General features: G+C 44.1%; 1 protein-coding gene across 4 annotated transcripts in view; it reads right to left on the bottom strand.

The window, feature by feature from the left end:
• Fermt2 (FERM domain containing kindlin 2) overlaps nucleotides 1–21,062 on the bottom strand; it is a 70,879-nt gene extending 49,817 nt beyond the window's left edge. For 3 of the 4 annotated variants that reach the window (XM_021181733.3, XM_029468774.2, XM_021181734.2), the window contains exons 1-2: nucleotides 20,939–21,047; nucleotides 20,430–20,596 (exon numbers count right to left, since the gene is read on the bottom strand). In XM_021181733.3, coding sequence (XP_021037392.1) covers nucleotides 20,430–20,586 — 157 coding nt within the window. In that variant the 5' untranslated portion in view covers nucleotides 20,587–20,596; nucleotides 20,939–21,047. Of the gene's footprint in view, nucleotides 1–20,429; nucleotides 20,597–20,938 lie in introns of all 4 variants that reach the window. The other variant, XM_029468773.2, reaches the window with a different exon arrangement.
• Nucleotides 21,063–21,364: the final 302 nt, after the last annotated feature.

Raw genomic sequence — 21,364 nt, 5'->3', positions numbered from 1 at the left:
GGAAATCCTATGAGGACTCTGTTCACCCAGCATATGAGAGATTGCCCACGGCAATGCTAGTCTAGTGAGCCTAATGTGTTTCATCCACATTAGCTTAGATCCCTAACCCTCAGAGGGAGAGGAGGACCAAGGCAGAAAGCTAATGTTGGGACTGTGGGGGAAAGAAACAGATCCCTGGAGCTCCCTGGCCAGCCACTCTTGCTGGATTCAATAAACGACTGGTTCAGTGAGAAAGTGTCTAGGGAAAGAGGATGAAGAGTAACAGTGCTGCTGTGCACACATTTATTCCTGGGACTTGGGGGACAGAGGGAAGGCAGCCTACATGCAAGCCCCATTCCCGGAGAGCTAGGGCTACGCAGAGACTGTCTTAGTCAGGGTTACTACTGCTAACCCTGACCATAACCAAAAGCAAGTTGGGGAGGAAAGGGCTTATTTGACTTATTTGCTTCCATATCTACAGCCCATCAGCAAAGGAAGTCAGGACAGGAACTAAAAAAGGACGGGACCTGAAGGGAGGCGCTGACACAGACAGAAGCCATAAAAGGTACTGTTTAGTAGCTTGCTCCCCATAGCTTGCTCAGCCTGCTTTCTTATAGAACCCAAGACCACCAGCTCAGGGATGGCACCACCCACCGTGGGTTGGGCCCTCCCACAGTCACTGGTTAAGAAGATGCCTTCCGGGATTGTTTGTACCCTGACTTTATGAAGCCATTTTCTCAACTGAGGCTCTCTCTCCCAACGACTCTAGCTTGTGTCAAAAGTCAACATTACGTTAGCGAGCATAGAAATCCTGCCTCAGAAAAAAGGAACGGAAGAAGACACATGACATCAACATCTGGCATGCATGCAACATCTAGCACATGCATGCATGTGGACACACCTGATGTACATGTGTATGCATGCACATACACACACTATAAAAAGGAAATTGGTGATGGAAGGTGGATAGAAGAGGGATTGTGGAGCCTGTAGCACACGTTTAAACAGTGGACACTCTGGCATTATTACAGGAGCAAGTGCACTACAGCATCTGGGTGGGGTTCACAAGGCAACTTTATAGAATCAAGGATCCTGCCTTTTTGTGGGTTCACAGGATCCAACTCATGTATGCATAATATTTCACCCGTGGAGTCATCTCCCCAGGCTACCAACATAGTCTGCACCATTTACTACCTTAGAGCATCAAACAGCACCTATAGAACAATTCATTAACAAATACCCATTAAACTGTGTGTCCAGGGCACTGCCCCAGTGCTAGAGATGAAAGAAAGCTCTGGCACCTGAAGGAGGCTGATGGGACTGCAGGGCTGCTTTCAGCAGGTGAAGGCTCCAGGGGCAGGCGGCAGGAGTCTTGTCTGCAGTAGTAAGTTGTCCAGACTTTATTGTGAGATGAGGCACTTAGTGACTTCTAGCCTGGACAGCACTGTGATTTCCTGAGCAGCATTTAAAAAGATGTTTTTGAAATTCTGCACAGTATTTTAAAGATATTAATGCCTGGACCCATCTGCAAACCAGAGCTATTTGGTTTGTGGATAAACATCTGTATTTGGTTGGGGTTTTGTTTGGGAGTACACTTTTATCATATTGACAACTTTTTAGGCTTGTTTTGTATGGCTCAAAGGTGAAATCTACTCCAGCTGTTAACTGCTTAGGACTTTAGGGCAGATTACAGTCAGTGAACATGCTAATACTTTGTGTGTGAGAGAGACAGAGAGACAGAGACAGAGAGAGGGACAGATACAGACAGACAGACAGAGAGAGGAGTCCCACTCAGTTGACAGACAGCATCCAGGAATCACGGGCAGAGCCCACCAGGCAGCCCTAATCACACTGAAAGCCAAAGTGACAGACAGCACGGTTTCTGTGGGCAACAAGCCGATGCTTCAGCCGGAATTTCCACACAATTGCCTGCTTTCAGTACCTGGTCCCCTCCCCCTGTCACCTCTGGCCAGCATTCCAGACCTTCTGGGCCCTCTCCAGCTGTGAAGCTGTCAGAGATTACCTTAGCTCAGGCAACAGAAAGGCTGGAAGGTCAGGTCCAAAGGAAACGCCAATTCCTTAGACTCCAAGTACTTGTGAATACTGAGGGACTGAGAGAGCCTGAAAGTTAACGTGGACTTTGATATTCTGACAGGCATCAAAGATATATGTCAACGAAGAGCCATGTATGTCCCCTTCTGACTGGGGTAAGAGAAATGACTGCTTCTGGGTGACCTGTGTCACAAGCACCTGAGAAATGTTAGCTTAGCTAACCACCAGAAATCCTTCTGTAGTACAGTCGGAATTGGGTCAAGACTGCCATTTTTTGGCCATCCCCGCTGCCCTCTGGAATTTGGGGAACTGGAGTTTCTTTTAGGCCTGACAAGTGGTCTCCTTGATATTCACTGTTGACTAGGGAGGCCAGCCAGGAGGAAAACCACAAAGCTGCCAGGCTGACTGATGATGCACCTGAGTTCCACACAGAAAACAGGAGCCATTCAGGAGTGAGGAGGGTTGGCCTGACTTCTTCAGAGAAAGAAAGGCTATTTAAATAAAGTCTGCAGCCTACCTGGAAAATATACTGGTGCTAACCAACACGGTAGCACACACCTTTAAACCCAGCTCTTAGGAGGCAGGGGCAGCCTGGTCTACATAGTAAGTTCTAGTACAGCCAGGGCTACATAGTGAGATCCTGTCTCAAAACAGCCACCAAATAAAACAAAACAAAAACCAAAAAAACCAACCCAAACCCCAAACAAAAAGATGATACGGGTACAGTAGTGGCTCAAATACAGAAGTCACCAACAACTTTTTGATTAGCCTTTAGGTCTACTGAGAGATGGAACACACACCTCACTTACACCGTTAAAGTGGCCACAAGCCTGAGACTAGACACATCATGGGCCTAGAGAAAAACCTACTACTATTATCCTGCTAAAGGAGCACAGCAATAAAGTGATACTTAATGGCACACACACTGCTATATTCATAGGTCATATATTCATTTGCTCTGCCCTCACCTGAGTAGCCCTTCTTACTGCAGATAGGAACTAACACAAAGACAGACAACTGGACAATGTACAGAGGGGACGAGGCTTTGGAGCAGTTCGGTCCTAAATGCAATGTTTCATCAAAGCCCTCCTTCCTCTCAGAGCTCAAGAGGCGGAAGAGGAGGTGGGGAGATTTTTAGGAGTCAGAGGTAGTGGGTGACTCCAAGAAAACAGTGTCTTCCAGACACAACAGAACTGACGTACATGTGAACTCTGACTGGGGCAGCATGCACAAAACCTGAATAGGTTCAAGCCAGATGGGATCTCAGAACTGAGACAGGGGAGTGGACAATCAAATCTCCCATCTTGTTCCAATGCAAATTTCATCGTTTCACTTCTAATGTAAAACTTTAAAAGTCTCAACTGGCAGTATCTAACCCCCTTCACGAGTTACACGAATCTTAGCCAGCATAAGGGTTCTTCCAACCCAGTCCTCTGGCCCAGTTTATGGAACAAGGGACTAACTTTAAGTGGGTTCTTGGAATAGAACTTAGGTTCTCATGGTTGTACAGCAAGCACTTTATTGAGCCATCTCCCTAGCGCAGAACGCTTAATTACGGCCTGGAAACGGCATCTTTTGTGCCGTAGTGAAGTCATTCTACTTTCTAAATTGGGATCAACACTTTACTCTTTATACTCTTGTTGCTGTTGGAGGAGGTGGTTGGTGGTGGTGGAGGTGGTGGGTATGCGTGTTTCCTTAAGATGAGGGGTCTCACTGTGCAGCATTGGCTGGACTGGATCTCATTGTGTAGATAAGACTGGCCTTGAACTCAGAGGTCTGCCTCTGCCTCCTAAATGCTACTACTCTGTACTTTAAATGTCACTCTGAGCCTGGTGGCACTCACAGGTACTTGGAGGCTGAGGCAGAAGAATCACAAATTTGAGGCTGCCTGAACAACTTAGTGACAACTTGTTAAAATAAAAGCATTTTTAAAGAGTGGTAGCTCAGTGGAGGAGTGCTTGCTTAGCAGTTAGAGGTTCTGGGTTCAATTCCTAGGGCGGTAGCATCAGTAACATGAAATATTTCTGAGATCAACGTCATATACATGCAGGTTTGTTCTGGTGTCACTTCCTTGACGACATCTTCACCCTGTTACACTGTCTTCTCTCTGTGTCAGTAAGTTTTGTCTTTATCAAGTTCCACTGGCTGCCTCTGAGTGTCCTGAATGACAAGGGGAGGCAGACTATCAGGCTAAGCTATGCACAGTACACCACGCAGTACACCTCGCAGTATGCCAGTCGGAGTTGAGTCTCACTCCAGAGCATCTCTCTCACTACCACTTGTTCTTTTATCTTCATTAACCATTTTCTTCTTTCAGTTTTCCAATCTTATAAAAGATTGTCCACTCGGGCTGGAGAGATGGCTCAACGGTTAAGAGCACTGACTGCTCTTCCAAAGGTCCTGAGTTCAATTGCCAGCAGCCACATGGTGGCTCACAACCATCTGTAATGGGATCTGACGCACTCGTCTGGTGTGTGTCTGAAAACAGCTACAGTGTACTCATATAAATAAAAATAAATAAAATTACAAAAAAAAAAGATCCGAGACATTTATCATTTGGAGACAAGAGGGGACACAAGCACACACTGTTGACTGTTACCCCTGCTAAGGGCACTTATAAGTCACAGCGCAGGCAGCGCAGGCAGAAGATGAGAGTTGTGTTGCTAAGCAACTGGTGCAGTTTCAGTCACAGTAACAAAGGAGTACACTGATGGTAAAGCACTGTTTTGAAATTTCTGTGTCATATTTTAAAACGCTAACTTATTAACACAAACGTGAACTGTTTCAAGTTTACATCCACTCAAACTGCTAACATGTTTCAATTAAAGTATGGTATCCAATTCTAAAGACATCATGAGTTTCCATTGAGGCTTCTGAGGTTAACTGATGGGGTCTGTGTCCCACGGTGGGAAGTATTTAGAAACTGTTGCCGATGAGCCTTTATGCTCACATGTGGCTGCCCTACTCCCCAGGGTGATGGGGCTAAAGGGAAGAGAGCAGGGCAGAGGGAAGAGCTCTGCTAGCTGACTCAGTAGCCTCAGGAGTCAGGCCAGAGCTGGGCATCCCTCCCACCAGAGGAAAGCGATCAGCTGACTCAGACTTCTCTGTCACCAGAACTGTGAGGACTAAATCGTATTAAAGACACATGATTTAGGGTAATTGTTATAATAAACTAACAGAAAAAAATAAACTTCAAACAAAAACTATTATTTCTTCTTCAAAACTAACAAGAATTTGGAATTCACTCTTCAAAACAAATAAAAGTTAGGAATAGTGGTACAAACTTGTAACCCCAGCACTTGAAATTACAAGTCGGAGGCCTGGTTATCATGTCCTTCCCCATCCCATCCAAACTTTTTTTTTTTTCCTCTCGAGACAGGGTTTAGAGAAACTGGCTGTTCTTTGTAGACCAGGCTGGCCTTGAACTCAGAAATCTGCCTGCCTCTGCCTCCCAAGTGCTACTAGAGTTATCCAAGAAACTGAAAAAAATGTCTCTGTGAGATTGACACATGGGCAAGTCTGTGGAACATTTTCTTAATCAGCGATGAATGAATGTGGGGGGTGGGGCATAGTCTATGGTGGGTGGTGCCACCCCTGTTTTGGTACAACAGCAAAGTTCTCAGTGCAGTTCAGGAAAGTGGGCTGAAGTCCCAGCACTGAGGAGCCAGAGGTGAGTGGATCTCTGTTGAGGCCTGTCTCAGTGAGTTCCAGAGTAGCCAGAGCTATACCGTGAGAGCCTGTCTCAAAATAAATAAATAAATAAATAAATAAATAAATAAATAAATAAATAAAGTATTCTATGGGGCTGGAGAGATGGCCCAGCAAATCTCAGCACCCATTTGGCAACTACAACGGTCTGTAACACCAGGTCCAGGAGATCCAACACCCTCCCCTTCATACAGACACTCTTGCAGGCAAAACATCAATGCACAGTTTTGTTTTGTTTTTAAAAAAGGAGGCTGACTTAGCCATAGGGAGCAATCTAGGTCTCTGATTCAGTTCCTGACTTCAGTTCCTGCCTTGAGGCCCTGCCCTGACTTCCCTCGGTGACAGACTGCGATGTGGAACTGTAAGCTGAAATAAACCCCTTCCTTCTCAGGCTGTTTTTGGTCATGGTGTTTTATCATGCAACAAAACCTAACTAAAACCCCAGCCCAGCTAGATAGTGAGTTCTAGGCTAGCCCTAAATATGGCAGAACCTATCTAAAAACAACGCCAACCAACAAAAATCTAGGAACAGATAACCTTTGGACATACAGATACAGAATTAAGTCCATTTATTTGATTTCTCTTTCTATTTATTATTACACACTACCCCAAGGTGGTTGGGAAGTTTCTCAGCAGAAACGGACGCTGCACGTACAGAGGACACACAGCAGACACTACACAATGGTCATTGCTCGAGGGAGGGTAAACTTTCTACCCAACACAGAGGCTTTACTGCTAATTGATTTAACATGGCTTAGTTCCTAGAAGTCAGGGATCAAAAGAAAGCAAAGTAAAACCCTACAATTTCTCAGAGCATCACCAGAGTGTATATACTAGATAATGTTCAAGTCACAGAAATTAACTGCATTGGTCCTTTTAAACGTGGTCAGAGGTGTTAATTAGTTCAAAAGATAATTTAGTAAGACTTCCTAGCTTTGGCATTTCAATTTTCTCTCAAAAGAAAATACTAACAAATTCTAATACATTCAGGTCTGAGCTTCCAAGCCATTTCCCTCCACAAACCCCGTCCTATATTCTGGACCAGGTTCTCAGTACACATCCCTGTTTTACTCACACTGACTTTGGTTCTATTTTAGTAACTACTATGTAAAGACCATCTTTCCCCATGACTGAAAGTGGAACGGTAGTGAAAATCTGAGTTAATTTTATTCGCACCAACAGTTCTTACTTAAAAATAGTGAATGACTGAAGAATAAACAAAGCGTAAAAAGGCGGCTTTGTGCTTAACTGTAGGTCTGCTGACAAGCCTGCTCCTCTAGGACAGGCTATAACCACCACAATGCAGCAGTCCCCACCCACCCAGAATAGAATGGCTAGCTTCTTATTGGACCCGCCTCAGGCCAGCCATTAGTTATGCTTCTAAGTCTACACCGTCTTCCTGACACAGCACAGGTTATCTGGAATTCGTTCCTTAGCCAATCTACCAACTCCAAACTCAAAGTGATCTAGTTCACTTTGTTATTAGAAAGCATCTAGCTTGAGCAACAACAGGAAGGACACATTAAAGGAACACGCACCCTCCACATTTGCTACTGTTCCAGAAAGGGTGAATCCATGTACTTCACCCTACACGTCCCCAACTACAGAGCTCTATAACCTGAACACGGCATGAGTGGATAGAATTCACATACAACCACCTATCTCACCCTAACATCCTTGTTGTGCAATCACCAAGTTGGATTTCATTCTTGGATTCCACTCTAAGAGGAACCTTGAGAAATTGATACCCACCGCTGATAGCTATTACTTGATTGTATGTCCAAACTGCTCTACCTCTAAGGGTTAACTCTATTATTATCCACACTTCACTTATACGGCAACCAAGGCACAGGGACACTACCAAACTTAGCACAAGACCATAAAACATATGTGATGTCAAACTAGTGTTCAAACACATGTGGTCTTACTTTAGGGAAGTAATAAGATGTTACACTATTAAACAGAACTGGTGGGGGAAAAAAAATCTTCCAAAGTGGTTTTGACAAACAACAAAATCAAAGATTTCTGGCTGAACACTACAATTAGAATATTTTAAATTATTTCTCAACTCATGTTTTAGGCTTGCACAGTAATTAGAGGATAACTTTTGTTTGAGAGGGCTTACTGTTGGGTCTCAAACCTGAGACAAACGGCCGAGGGGCCTATTCCACATAACAAAGTGAATCTGACCTCTGGGTTCTCTCTGCATCCTTCAGTTACTGGGTATGGCTGGCTTACTCTACCCTCTACCCTAAATTTCTCCAGCCCCGGGGCCAGGCTGCCCTTCCTTATGTATAGTACAGCCATTTTGGTTACTGGCTTTTTTGTACCTTTGGGCCTCCTGGCTGCTGCACTTGGGTCCCCTCTCTCCCCACCCTGTGGCCCAGCTCAGGGTCATGTTCACTCTGGACTCTCCCAGAGGCTCCTGCTTCTGGCTGTGCTCTCCCACCATACCTAGGAACAGTCTCGGTTCCTTCCTTTATATTTACTTTTTAATTCACTTTGTACAAGTGGTACTGTGCAGAAAGGATAACTTATAATAAGGATAACCTTTTTTGAGAGGTCTTACTATGCAGCCCTGGCGGCTTTAAATTTGCTATGTAGAGCAGGCTGACCCAGAACTCAGGTATATGTAGGCTTCTGACTTCCAAATGTAAGAATAAAACCGACTTTCTATTAATTGCCAGAGATATTTAGTCAAAATACTGACTAAATATGTAAGTGAGGAACCTAAGTTAAGTGGGAATAAAAATAAAGGTAGTCTCTGAAACACACAACTCTGGCCACATTTTAAAATGAGTCCTTAACTGCTGGCAAGAAAGGAATCTGTCTGTTTAATCGGAATGCTAAATTTATTTGTTTGGTTGGTTGGTTGGTTTTTCAAAACAGGGTTTCTCTGTGTAGCCCTGGCTGTCCTGGAACTCACTCTGTAGACCAGGCTGGCCTCGAACTCAGAAATCCGCCTGCCTCTGCCTCCTGAGTGCTGGGATTAAAGGCGTGCGCCACCACGCCTGGCCTGAAATGCTAAATTTATATGAAATAACTTCTATGCTAATATAGTCCATTCTGAAGCATAAAATATACTGCTTATAAAACATCTTCATACTTAACTTTTCATAATATTACTAATATTGATACAAGGTGGTCAAAAAGTTCACTATCATTTCTAATACGGTAGACAATAAATAAGTACTAGCTGGCTTAACTTCATAAAAGACATTTTTCATCTGTTACAAAATACTCTCTCTCTAGTTCAGCCTCAGAAAGTGTACAAACCACTGCTGGTCATCACAGATGTTAACACTCTGCCTGTGCTGATGTAGTCCTTCCAATCACTCTATCAGTAAGGCTATAGACTAACCTCATTCTACCGATGAGGAGTACAGTCTAATGTCACACAGCTAGTCTATGGCACAGTCAGGATCCTGCCACTGGTGGCTTCCAGAGCAATAGAATTTATCACCACGCTGTCTAAAAATAAACAGGTTTTTTTTTTTTTGGAATATCTTTTTTTTTATTAGATATTTTCTTCATTTACATTTACTATCCTGAAAGTCCCCTATACCCTTCCCCTGCCCTGCTCACTAACCCACCCACTCCCACTTCCTGGCCCTGGCATTCCCCAGTACTGGGGCATATGATCTTTGCAAGACTAAGGGCCTCTCCTCCCACTGATGGCCGACTAGGCCATCCTCTGCTACATATGCAGCTAGAGACACAGTTCCAGGGGGTACTGGTTAGTTCATATTGTTGTTCCACCTATAGGGTTGCAGACCCCTTTAGCTCCTTGGGTACTTTCTCTAACTCCTTCATTAGGGGCCCTGTGATCCATCCAATAGATGACTGTGCGCATCCACTTCTGTGTTTGCCAGGCACTGGCATAGCCTCTCAAGAGACAGCTATATCAGGGTCCTGTCAGCAAAATCTTGCTGGCATATGAAAAACAAACAGTTTTAAAACTGATACAGCAATCAGTTTCCCTTTTCAAGTTATTTTTAAGCTTTTTATAACTTTTAAGTCAGAACCCAAAAATTACATTAAGGAACATTACACCAGAAGGCACTTATCCAATAGAAACCTACAATCGATTAACTTGGCACTTTTTTGTGTTTTACTCATAACTCTGGGTGTTCTGCTATGGAAAAAGATATCAAAAATATCATTATACAGATGCTTTCAACCTTAAAATACCTGGTACATTTTAAAATTACAAAAGATCATTAATTTTAGAGCAAATGTTTCTGCTGCCTTTTTTTTCAGATGGGTAACCTAGACAAGTTCTAAAGGTCACCCAGGGCTGATCCTCGTGCACCTAGACAGGAGACAAGTCTCGTGAATCACTGCAGGGTATGGATCTCACAGCTATGAACCCAACACTCAAAAAGCTAAGGCAGAAGAGTTTCCATGCATTCAAAGTCAACCTGAGCTACGCAGTGAGTGTCAGATTAACCTTGGTTACAGAGTGAAATACTAACATAAAATATTTTCACTCGAGGAGGTCGGAGAAGGCTCAGAGTTTAAGAGCACTGGCTACGCTTCCAGAGGACCAGGGTTTGATTCTCAGCAGCCATATGGTCGCTCTTGCAGAGGACCCAAGCTGCTGTTCCCAGCACCCGTGCAGGTGGCTCGCAATGGCCTGTAAATCCATGCCAGGAGATCAGACATCCTCCTCTGGCCTCTGCATTTATACATGCACATAGGCACACACAGATAGAGTTCTATGCAATTAAAATAAGGGAAAGCTTAAAAAAAAAAAACTAACCAGGGGCTGAGGAGACAGCTCAGTAGTTCAGTCAGTAAAATGCCTGCAGTACAAACCCTCACTGAAGAAGCTAGAACAGTGTTCTGTGCTTTCATCCTAGTCCCCGGGAGCTGGAGTCAGGAGGCTCTCTGGGCCAGGAAGGCCAGTCAGCTTCAGTCACATACACACAGCAGCAAATATGCTCTTGAAAATCACACCAAAGTTATTTTCATTCCAGACACACTGCCCCAAAGCACAACTCCTTAGTCATCAGAACAGATAACATGAAAAGAAAAACCCTTGACCGTACTGAGTGCAGAGGCGGAGGGACTAACCAAAACTCCTATACAATGTTGAGTGGAAGGCAAATGACTCCAGACAAACTCGACTATCTCTTATAATTTTAGACTTATGTTTTAGGCCCAGCCTTCCCACTCTTCAATAGTGATCAAAAAAAAAAAAAAAAGGGATATTATGTCCGCACACTTTTATGGCAACATTATTCACAATCTCCAAGAACTGGAAACAACTCAAATGTCTTCAATTACTGATAAAATTATAGTACATATCCCAGCTGGGTGGTGGTGGCGCACACCTTTAATCCCACTCAGGAGGCAGAGGCAGGTGGCCCTCTGAGTTCAAGGCCAGCCTGGTCTACAGAGCTCCAGAACAACTAGAGCTACTCAAGAAGCCCCATTATTCCCAGCTCCTCCTCCACAAAACCCAGTAGAATACACCTCCATTCCATAGACTAACATTCCACCGTAAGAACTATGGACATGACGGGCAGGGGTGGCGCATGCCTTTAATCCCAGCACTTGAGAAGCAGAGGCAGGCAGATTTCTGAGTTCCAGGACAGCCAGGGCTACACAGAGAAACCCTGTCTCAAAAAAAAACAAAAACAAAAACAAAACAAAAAGAACTATGAACATGTTCAATTGACCAAAGAGCCAAATTGTATCAAAAAACCACATCCAAACAGATGTATCAGTATGTTCTCCTTACAAGGCTACCCAGAAGAGGCAAACCAGCAATGGTTTAAGGGCCTCAAGGTGGGGAGCTCGGCTGACTATGGAGGAATACAAAGATCTTGGGTCCTATTTCTATAATCTATCAAAACCCAAAACATTACATTCAACAACTGTTTTTGCTTTATGTAAATTATACCTGAAAATACTTGCCCAAGTTAAGAAAAATGGTAGGGCTGGAAATATAGCTTGGTTGATAGAGTGACTGCCTCACCACATGTTTGGTTGCCAACACTACATAAGCTGGGCATGGTGATGCACAACTGTAATTCCACATATGGGAGACAGAGGAAGGAGGATCAAATGTCCAAGATTATCCTCAGCTACACAAGAATTCTAGGCCAGGCTCTGCTGAATGAGACACTACCTATGACAAACAAAATAGTAGTAGCATGGAAAGATGCTCGAGGATGCAGTGACTACAGATTAATACAGTAACTATGGGGGGGGGGGAGGTTAGGACAAGATAGGGTTTCTCTCTGTAACCCTGGCTGTCCAAAACTTGCTTTGTAGATAGACCAGGCTAGCCTCTAGCTCACAGATACAGCTGCCCCAGTCTTCTAAGTGCTGGGATTAAAGGCATGGGTCACCACACCCAGCTAACATAGTAATTTTGATAATAAACCGTAGGTTGTTTTTAAAATGAATTACAATAGGTAGGAATTTGTAAAATGTCACATCTCAGAATAAGAGGGTGAAACTTGTGAGATGGCTCAACAGTTAAGAGCAGTGGCTGCTGGTTCAGAGGAGCAGGGTTTAATTCCCACATGTCCCCAACTCCAGTTCTAGGAGATCCAAGGTACACACATGGTGCACATATGTGCATAAAACACTCATATGCATAAAACAAATCTTTTTAAAGGATAATAAAGAGTTATTTAAAACACCTTGCTTAATATTTATTTCACACAGACATTACTACTCTTATTGGGATAAAAATTCTAAGTAAGTAGCCTTTACCCCTAATTGAGGGTCTTATGGCTCAGTTAGCATCTGTGAGGCCATGGTTCTGAGTATGAGTATCAAACATAAACAAGAAGTCCAAATTTTTCTCAAAGTATTTTCATGAGTTTCTAAATAGGCTCGTGTTTTCTTTTCTTTTTTAAAGATTTCATTTATATGAGTATGCTGTAGCTGTCTTCAGACACACACCAGAAGAGGGCATCAGATCCCATTATGGATGGTTGTAAGCCACCATGTGGTTGCTGGGATTTGAACTCCGGATTTCAGGAAGAGCAGCCAGTGCCCTTAGCCACTGAGCCATCTCTCCAGCCCCAGGCTCATGCTTTCATGTGCCAATAAATAAGCTTACTTCACTCCTTGATTACAAGTGAATATAAAACACGGTTCTTAAAACAGATTAACTAGTGAATTAATTTACCACTGGCTATCAATTTTTCAAATCTCTGAAATACCATCATCCACTTACTGGTCAGTTGCATTTCAGAAATCTCAGAAAAACAGTGGTTAAATAGCTCTTTGTTACATTACAGAGGCAGGTATGTGTTGCAAAGGGAAGGGAAAAATCAGAATGATAGCTATTTTTTGGTTGTTGCTTAGGGGGCGGGAACACATGGTAATCCAAGCTAAACTCCTTTTGAGGCATACAATTCTGTGCTCACGAATAGGAAACAGTATTCTCCATTGTCCTTTAGACACCTTCCTCCTCTGCCAGTATATATCCAGACAGCTCCGATGCTGACAAAGTATAGTCACTGTATTTGCACTTACAGTTTATATAAAGCACCTCAATGTGTACGTAATTCAAGTCTTAACAAAACCTACAATATTTGTCTTTCCAATTACTTCAACTTTTCTTGAGCATGTGCACGTGTGTGCTGAGTCTGTGTGTGCTGGTTGCATGTACCTGTGCATGTGTGAGGGTCAGAGGACAGCTTGTAAGAGTCAGCTCTCTCCTTCTACCAGCTAAGTCCCATGGATCGGACTCAGAGGTCAGTCTTGGCAGCAAGTCTTTACCTGCTAAGCTAAGGCCCTGCATATTTTTTTGAGACAGGGTCTCATGGAGCCCAAACTGGCCTCAAACTCACTCTGGCCTTGATTACAGTATTACAGGCACACATAATGAGTTTTGTTTAAGTCAAGAAGACCCACTCCGACGGTTGGACTGGTTGTTCAAGGATCACATAAACAAGGAAGCAGCAGGGTCAGAGGCTGAAATCAGATCTGCTGGCAGACAGACAACACATTCATTTTCTTACTGATCAGAGTATCCATTAGCACCTAAAGCAATATGAGGACAGCTGACATTGGGGACAACCTACAGCCAGTAATGTCTAAGAATGTTATTAACATAGGTGGGTGCAGGGTGCACATGTATAACTCCTATACTTGGGAACTCAGGGCAAGAGGATCAGGTAAGCCCAGGAATCCCACGCCAGCCTGAGCAAGATAAGGAGACCCCATCACAAAAAGGAATATTAAAATAAAAGTGTTCCCAATAGTCCAAGTAATTGGAGAGTTTAAATTGAATTTAAAGATATGTAGTCTATGAAAGAGAACTTACAAAACTATTATCACATTGATGACTTGGCTTTGAAAGGCAAAGAGATGTCTCAACAAGGACTGTTTCACAGTGTAGCTAGGAAGTCTGCATCTTAATTACATGTATCTTAACTACATACTCTCTTTGAACTCTGCACTTGGGTATTGTGTCTATTAAAGGAGTAAGAGGCCAGTCTGGCGGCCATCAACACTGAGACAACTGTAAAATCTGAATGTATTTGAATACGTATTTATAGAAGATGACAGTGTTAAATCAATATTAAATTTCCTGAATTTGGTAAAAGTGTATTCCAACGGTCTAAGAGAGAAGCCTTCATTTTTAGGCAGTCTATGTTTGAGAATTTAAGGGCAGAAGGTTATGATGTCAACAACTCGCTCATCCAGCCCTAAGAGCTGTGCTTTCCAGCAACAGTGAGATCTGGCGACAAAGTGATCCGGGTGAAGGGTAAACGGCCCTCACTGGACCACTCGAGACTCAGTCTCAAGCTTTAAAGATGAATTCAAGAGTAAAGTTAAAACTTCAGAGTATTTTCTTTCACATGTCACAAAGGCTCTCTAACATGGTCTTCTGTAAATAACTGAATAAACAAAAGTAGCCTTTGCCCTATAAATGGCCGAGGGAATATGGACGGCAAAGGCAGCCCTTTAATCCCAGCACTCAGGAAGGCAAAGACAGGAAGAGTTCCCTGAGTAGACCAGGCTAGCATGGTCGACCTAGTGACACAGCCTGTCCCCTACCCTCTTTTTTTTAAAGAAGGAACAAATACCACATAATATACATCCAAAGTAGCTCATACTTACTGGGATTTATAAAAAGCATAGTAAAATTTATATTGTCCTCTACTTTTTTTTTTTTATTTTTCGAGACAGGGTTTCTCTGTATAGCCCTGGCTGTCCTGGAACTCACTTTGTAGACCAGGCTGGCCTCGAACTCAGAAATCCGCCTGCCTTTGCCTCCCAAGTATCCTCTACTCTTAAGGAACTTAAAACTTACTATGTCGCTGGGTGTGGTGGCGCACGCCTTTAATCCCAGCACTCGGGAGGCAGAGGCAGGTGGATTTCTGAGTTCGAGGTCAGCCTGGTCTACAAAGTGAGTTCCAGGACAGCCAGGGCTACACAGAGAAACCCTGTCTCAAAAAAAACCAAAAAACAAAACAAAACAAAAAAAAAAACAAAAACAAAAACTTACTATGTCTATATTAATTAAACATCTTGTTTTGGGGGTGTGCATGGGTGAAGGTCAAAGGACATCTCTCCTTAACCCCCCCACTGGAGTCCCAGAAACTGAACCCCGGTTGTGGTTTTCAGGCTTGGTAGCATGTGCCTTACCTACCATGAACCATCTCTCCTGCTCAAAGAACTTCTAAGTTTTTAAAGAAACCAATAAAATTCAATACTGAATTCCTATGGATCAGTCACGGTATAGAAACACTTAGGAAACCTGCTATCAGATTTAACTAGGATTCAATTCACTTTAGTGACTGGCCAACTGTTCCTCCACTCAAAGACTTAAAAAACCTGCCTTATACCACACTTCAGCTGGAGTCAGTGACGCATTACCCAGATATTTAATTTCCACAAATTCACTTGTAAGACTTCAAAGGGGGAAACAGGATTTTCCTAGCATGGACACCATTCTACAGAATAAGTCTTCGTCCCTCAGGGAACCCTAAGCACAGAGATGGAAAGAGAGCTGTCCATTTATGTGGTTTCTTTCCCTGTGTGCATACTGTCAACCTCTCAACTTAGTGTTTAAAGTAATAAAGCCCCTACTGTGTACCAACACCTTTCATCTGGCACTCAACTGAAAACTTGCTTTTAGAGTTCCCGGAGTTCAAACTTGCTATCTGTACATACAATAAATGCAGACTTAAAAATCACATTGAGTAACCCGTGAATAACTTTAACATTATCGTAGTTTAATTTAGATCATTCACGCTAACTTTAAAACCTAACCAGATCCTCACTCCCACCTCACCCCCTTTTAAGACCAGGTCTCATTTTGTAGCCTTGGCCAACTTGGAACTCACTGTTCAGACCAGGCTGGCTTCAAACTCAGAGACCCACTTGCCTCTGCCTTCCAAGTGCTGGGATTAAGGGTGTGCATTACCAGGCAGGGGGATTTTCAGATTTTAAGTCAGCTCCATTCATTTCTCCTGTGCTGTAACTGAGTCCCACAACTTTCCCTTTGGATCTGTATCATCGGATATGATTGAACTCAGAGACTCAGAGCTAGGAGAACTCAGGCGTAAATGGATTCCTTCCTCCCAGCTCACAGAGCTGGCTGCCGAGACTTCCATTCACTGAGGTCCATAATATTATAAATTCCTTACTCACCACTGAAAATTAGTATTTTTAGAGAGGCACAAATTGTAAGAAGTCATCTAAAAGTGACTCTAAAACTCAGTGAACAAAAGCTCAGGCAGAGTGCCTAGAGAAAAAGGAAAACCAAATCGTAACTAATTAAGCATCCCCTTGGTCCCCAGAATCCTCAGTGCTGATGGAACGCTGACTCTCACAGGTCTTACGCTCTGTAATTGCTTTGCAGTGATCTCTAGAGGAATCCCAGCCAATTAAGCCTTCTTTTAAAATTTATTTTTAGATATAATTGTTTTAAATTGTATCCTCTTTTGTCTTATTTTTATAATCCTTATCCTGATATAGCTTAATTTTTTCTTAAACAAACAAGAAAACCTCAACAACAAAAAAACTATACACACCAGACATGGTAGTGTACCCATGGATCCTAGTACTTTCAAGGCCAGCCTAGGCTACATAGTGAGTCCCAGGCTATCGGAGGGTACACAAGATGCTGATTCAAAACACACTAACATATGCTCAATACATGAAATATACTTGTATGAAATTGTCCTTATATAACAGTACCATTTATACACAATAAAAAAAAACACTTTAAACTATGCACATTTAAATTTTTATTTTTTTACTTATTTGTTTTTTTTATTTTTTGAGACAGGGTTTCTCTCTGTAGCCTTGGCTATCCTGGAGTTCACTCTGTAGACCAGGCTGGCCTCAAACTCAGAGATCCACCAGTCTCTGCCTCCTGAATGCTGGGATTAAAGGTGTGCGCCACCACAGCTGGCCACTAACATTTTACTTTTAATAAAAAAAAGATTGCAGTAAATGTAAAGCCCCTGTTTGAAGTGCTCCACATGGCTTTTAAAGAAGGATGAGAAAGCCATTCTTCACATACACCGAGGTGTACAGTAAAGAGACTCTCTATGACCAGCCTACACAGGGCCAATCATAAGCTTGTCTCATCAAGCTGTAAGTCCCTAAAGCCCATATCACCTTCACAGCATATATTTCTTGTTTTCGTTTACAGGTCTAAAGCAGAATGACAAATGTGCTCCACACTAAGATGTAAAAGACTTTTCAGATGTTGGAATTATAAATATATGTAATGTATTATAAATTATAAATATAATATATATAACAAATATATATACAATATGTAATAAATTATAAATATATGTAATAAATCTGAGAATCAGGTTTTAATAACATTCCCTGAAATGCAAATGTTCTTTATAAAAGACTTAAAATACAAAGATACTGCTGACATACGACAAGCAAGCATCATTAACGCTTCTGACTTATTCTGTTCCAGGAGCAACACTGTGGCTGTACAATAAAACCTACTGTACACAATGGCTGACCCCTTTTCTGCTCATCTGCATCTTTGAGGACCTAAGGACAGCAAAAGTACCCTCTTTCCAGAGCTTCCACACTCGATGCATGGGGGGGGGGTGGGGGGGTGAGGGGGGTCAACCTGGGATCTATTAACTCTAGGGAATCCCAGGGTGCCGTGGATGCTGTAGGGAAAGACAGCTTTGAATCATAAGGCCTTTGCTAATCATATACCCTCCAGTGAGGTTGAAACGGTTATCCTATAGACAGTGGGCACCTGAACATACAAGTGAAGACTGCCTGCAGTATAGTGCTACTAACTGCTCCATGGCCAGCTACATGCCCACTACTGCTGTTCACTCTGAAGACACCAGACACTGTCCCATCTCATCCCTAAACCAACCTCCACTTCTTACCTAGCCTCTGTAGGCTGCTTTGATCTAGTCGGCCACTGTCGACAAGTGCCCTTTAATCCCTTTGCTGATGATAACACGCAGGGCTTTAGAAGGCAGCCCATCCCAATGTTAAGACAAACCTGAAAAACTACAAAATTCCTTTCTAATTTGACTGGTCTGATCTGTGGACATTTTAAATGGTACCCCACTCTATGTACTTGTCAGAAGTTTGCTGGAAAATGCTCCATTTGGGACTTAAAATTCAAGAGGACTGGTGCCACCGAAGACAGGTACAGAACTCCCACGTGCAAAGCCATTCCTGCCCCACTGTTCTATGCAATTAACCATCATCAGCAATGGTAAGATAGCTACTCAAAAATAACATCAATCCTGTCTACAAACAGCTCACCCCCAACAATTCTATTTATAATTGTGATTTCATAACAGTCAATCAGTGATGGAAATACAGTACAAATCATTATTTATTCATTAAAGCTTGGTTGGGTTTTTTTTTTTTTTAGAATCCCAACTTGTCTAAGTCACCCTTGACAGATCTTTTATTGCACTGCTTTAAAAAAAAAATTACTCTGAAGAGCTGGGCATGAGAAGGATACCCGTTTAATCCCAGAACTCAGAGACAGAGCAGGCAGATAGATCTCTGTGAGTCTGGTCTATATAGCAAGTTCAAGGCCAGCCAGAGCTACAGAGTGAGACTCTCGCTTGAGATAACAAAACCAAAAACTAACTAAAATAAGGAAAAGCTATAATGTATTAATAAGGTCCACTTATCACGCATAAGACAATCTGATACAAATGACTGTTTCCTTGTCAAACAGGAACCATATGGGGTAGTTTTCATCCTCAAGTGGAACTGTTCAAAAAAGGTTGGTAAATATTTTGCAAGCAGTGATTTACTTGACTCAAAAAACAAAACAAAAAACAAACCTGTAAACTGACAGTTACTTGATTAAAGCAGCAAAACTGAATTCTTAAAGGGCCCCTTGGGGGCTCTTTCTTGGGCTGTCTCCGGAGTCAAACAATGGACAGTACTGAGAAGGGCCCCCTGCAATTAACTCCTCTTTGGTCCTCCAACAATAAAGTTCCCTCCAGGGGCATAAAGCAGATTCACCTAATAAATGAATTCAGTCTAATTCCCAAATTGTATCAAACTTCTATTTCATTTAAGTTTATATGGTAAATATGCAGTTCCCCCTCCCCTTTGATAAGAAATACTTTTTCTGAGAAACGAATATTCATTACTTTTCCAGGATGGCCTGAGACATGAATGCTGATTAAAACCAACTAACCCTGCCACAAAAGACATCCCCACACAAAACACCTTATCACTTCATTATACAAAGCAGCAAGCATTTTACAGGCCAGAAAGCTGCTCCTCTGATAAACGCTCTCGGGATAAAATCACCCATCTTATCTAGTCCGGTCAATCTGCCAGGTGAAAATGGTTTGCCTTATCACAAAATGTGGAGTGCAGTTTTCTCGAATATCCTGGGTGATAGCCCTTCCTTACAATCAAGTCCGAATCAATGCAGTATCTATGTGCACTCAAATACTGTCATCTTCAACTCAGTTTAGTGTCTGCTTTAAAAAAAAAAAACAATTGGACCATGAAGTCACTCAATGGTTCATTTGTGAATGGCAACTCTATTTTAAGCACTGTTCTGGGTAATCAGGACAAATCATTGATTAAAATAAACAAAATTGAAAAAAAAAAACACACACACACACAAAAAAAACCCAAAAAACAAAAAAGTAAGTTCTTTGATTGGCTTCTTAATGCTCCTGATAGCTTACTTCCAACTCAGAATACAGATACCAAGTTTGTCAAGCACTGCCCCACCCCTCGCAAGAGCGGACGAGTGGAACATTTCAGGGCACTCCATCACGTAGTACAGCTACAGAAACTTCATACCGACCAACACCAGTGCACAGACCGGGCTGACTGTACACTCTCCCCAATAAACACCACCATCAACATCCAGGTTCCATGAGGATAAGAGGTGGTAACACCTACAGACCCGTAATACCACATTCACAACTTTCACCTGCATACTCTCTCTCCTCATTACTTTCAACAAGTCGTCCCGGGAATCCGCAGTTAAGCATTTGGTAGGTTCGAATCACTCACTAACTTATATAAAAAATCAAAATAACAAGCAGGACGCAGAGGGGAGCACGTCTATGCGCCCTAACATTAACAAATTTCGCATTTTAAGCGCAGCAAAGCCAGGAGCTAGGATCTCCCAATTCCACCCCTCCCCCCGCCGTCTTTCCTCCCCACCCCCTCCTCTCATTCTGGGAAGTCTTTATTGGAGGCATCGGGGTGCTACTCACCGAGTTTTTCCACCAACTTCAGCATCACCCCTCCGATGTGCACCTCCCCGGTCACTCTCAGAGTGACATCACGGTTCAGGTCCGTGACATGGACGCTCAGTTCCCACGTCCCGTCCGCGTAGCAGCCATCTGGCATCCTTATCCCGTCCAGAGCCATGGCTCCCTTCCTGCGAGCGCGGAGGAAATGGCTCTCGTCAGCGTCACTCCCCCAAAGGAAGACAAACCCCACCGAGTCCGCGGCGCCGGCCGCTGCGAGGGAGAAGGCGGAGGAGCTGCGGCTACGCGCGCACACCCAAGGGCGCGAGCGCGGGCGACTCGCCACCCAGACCGTGGCCTCCGCCCGCCGCGCCCGCCTAGCGGACTTGGGCGCCTTCACCTGCCGCCACCGCCGCTGCGCCCGGACCGCCCCGCGCCTCCCCACCCGGCCCGGGGGACCGCGCCGCGCCGGCGCGCGCTCCGCTCCTCCCGCGGCGTCCTCCCCGCGCCCCGTCCTCCGCTGCGCCCCTCACCGCGCTCCTCCCGCCCGGCTCCCGCGGCAACAGGCGAGGCTGGCGGCGCCCGCGTCGCTGCTCTGGAGGAAAGCGAAGCCTCGCGCCGCTGCTAATGGAGTCCCGGCGCTGCGGCCCCCGCCCCACCCCCTCTCCCCGCCCCGGCCCCCGCCCCCGCCCCGCAGCACCGCCCGCAGCCGGCCTCCGCCCCCTCCTCTCTGGCTCTTCTCAGACCGCGCTCCCGCGGGGGAGAGGAGGCGGCGCGCGCTCTGGTGGGGCCGGGGCGGTGCGCGCCTCGGGGGAGCGCTGCGGGGGGAGGCGGCGGCCGCAATCTCGGCCCTGCGGAGCGCTGCCCTTTTATGGAAATGAAGGACCAGGCGTAGGGATGGAATCCAACATCCGGGCTCTCGGCTGCGGAGCTGGGGAGGGTGGGGCGGGGGCGCGCGG

Source organism: Mus caroli, unplaced genomic scaffold (genome assembly GCF_978045245.1).
Source record: "Mus caroli unplaced genomic scaffold, Mus_caroli_1 scaffold_12, whole genome shotgun sequence".
NCBI lineage: Eukaryota > Metazoa > Chordata > Mammalia > Rodentia > Muridae > Mus > Mus caroli.
This window is presented reverse-complemented; position numbering and strand designations above follow the sequence as displayed.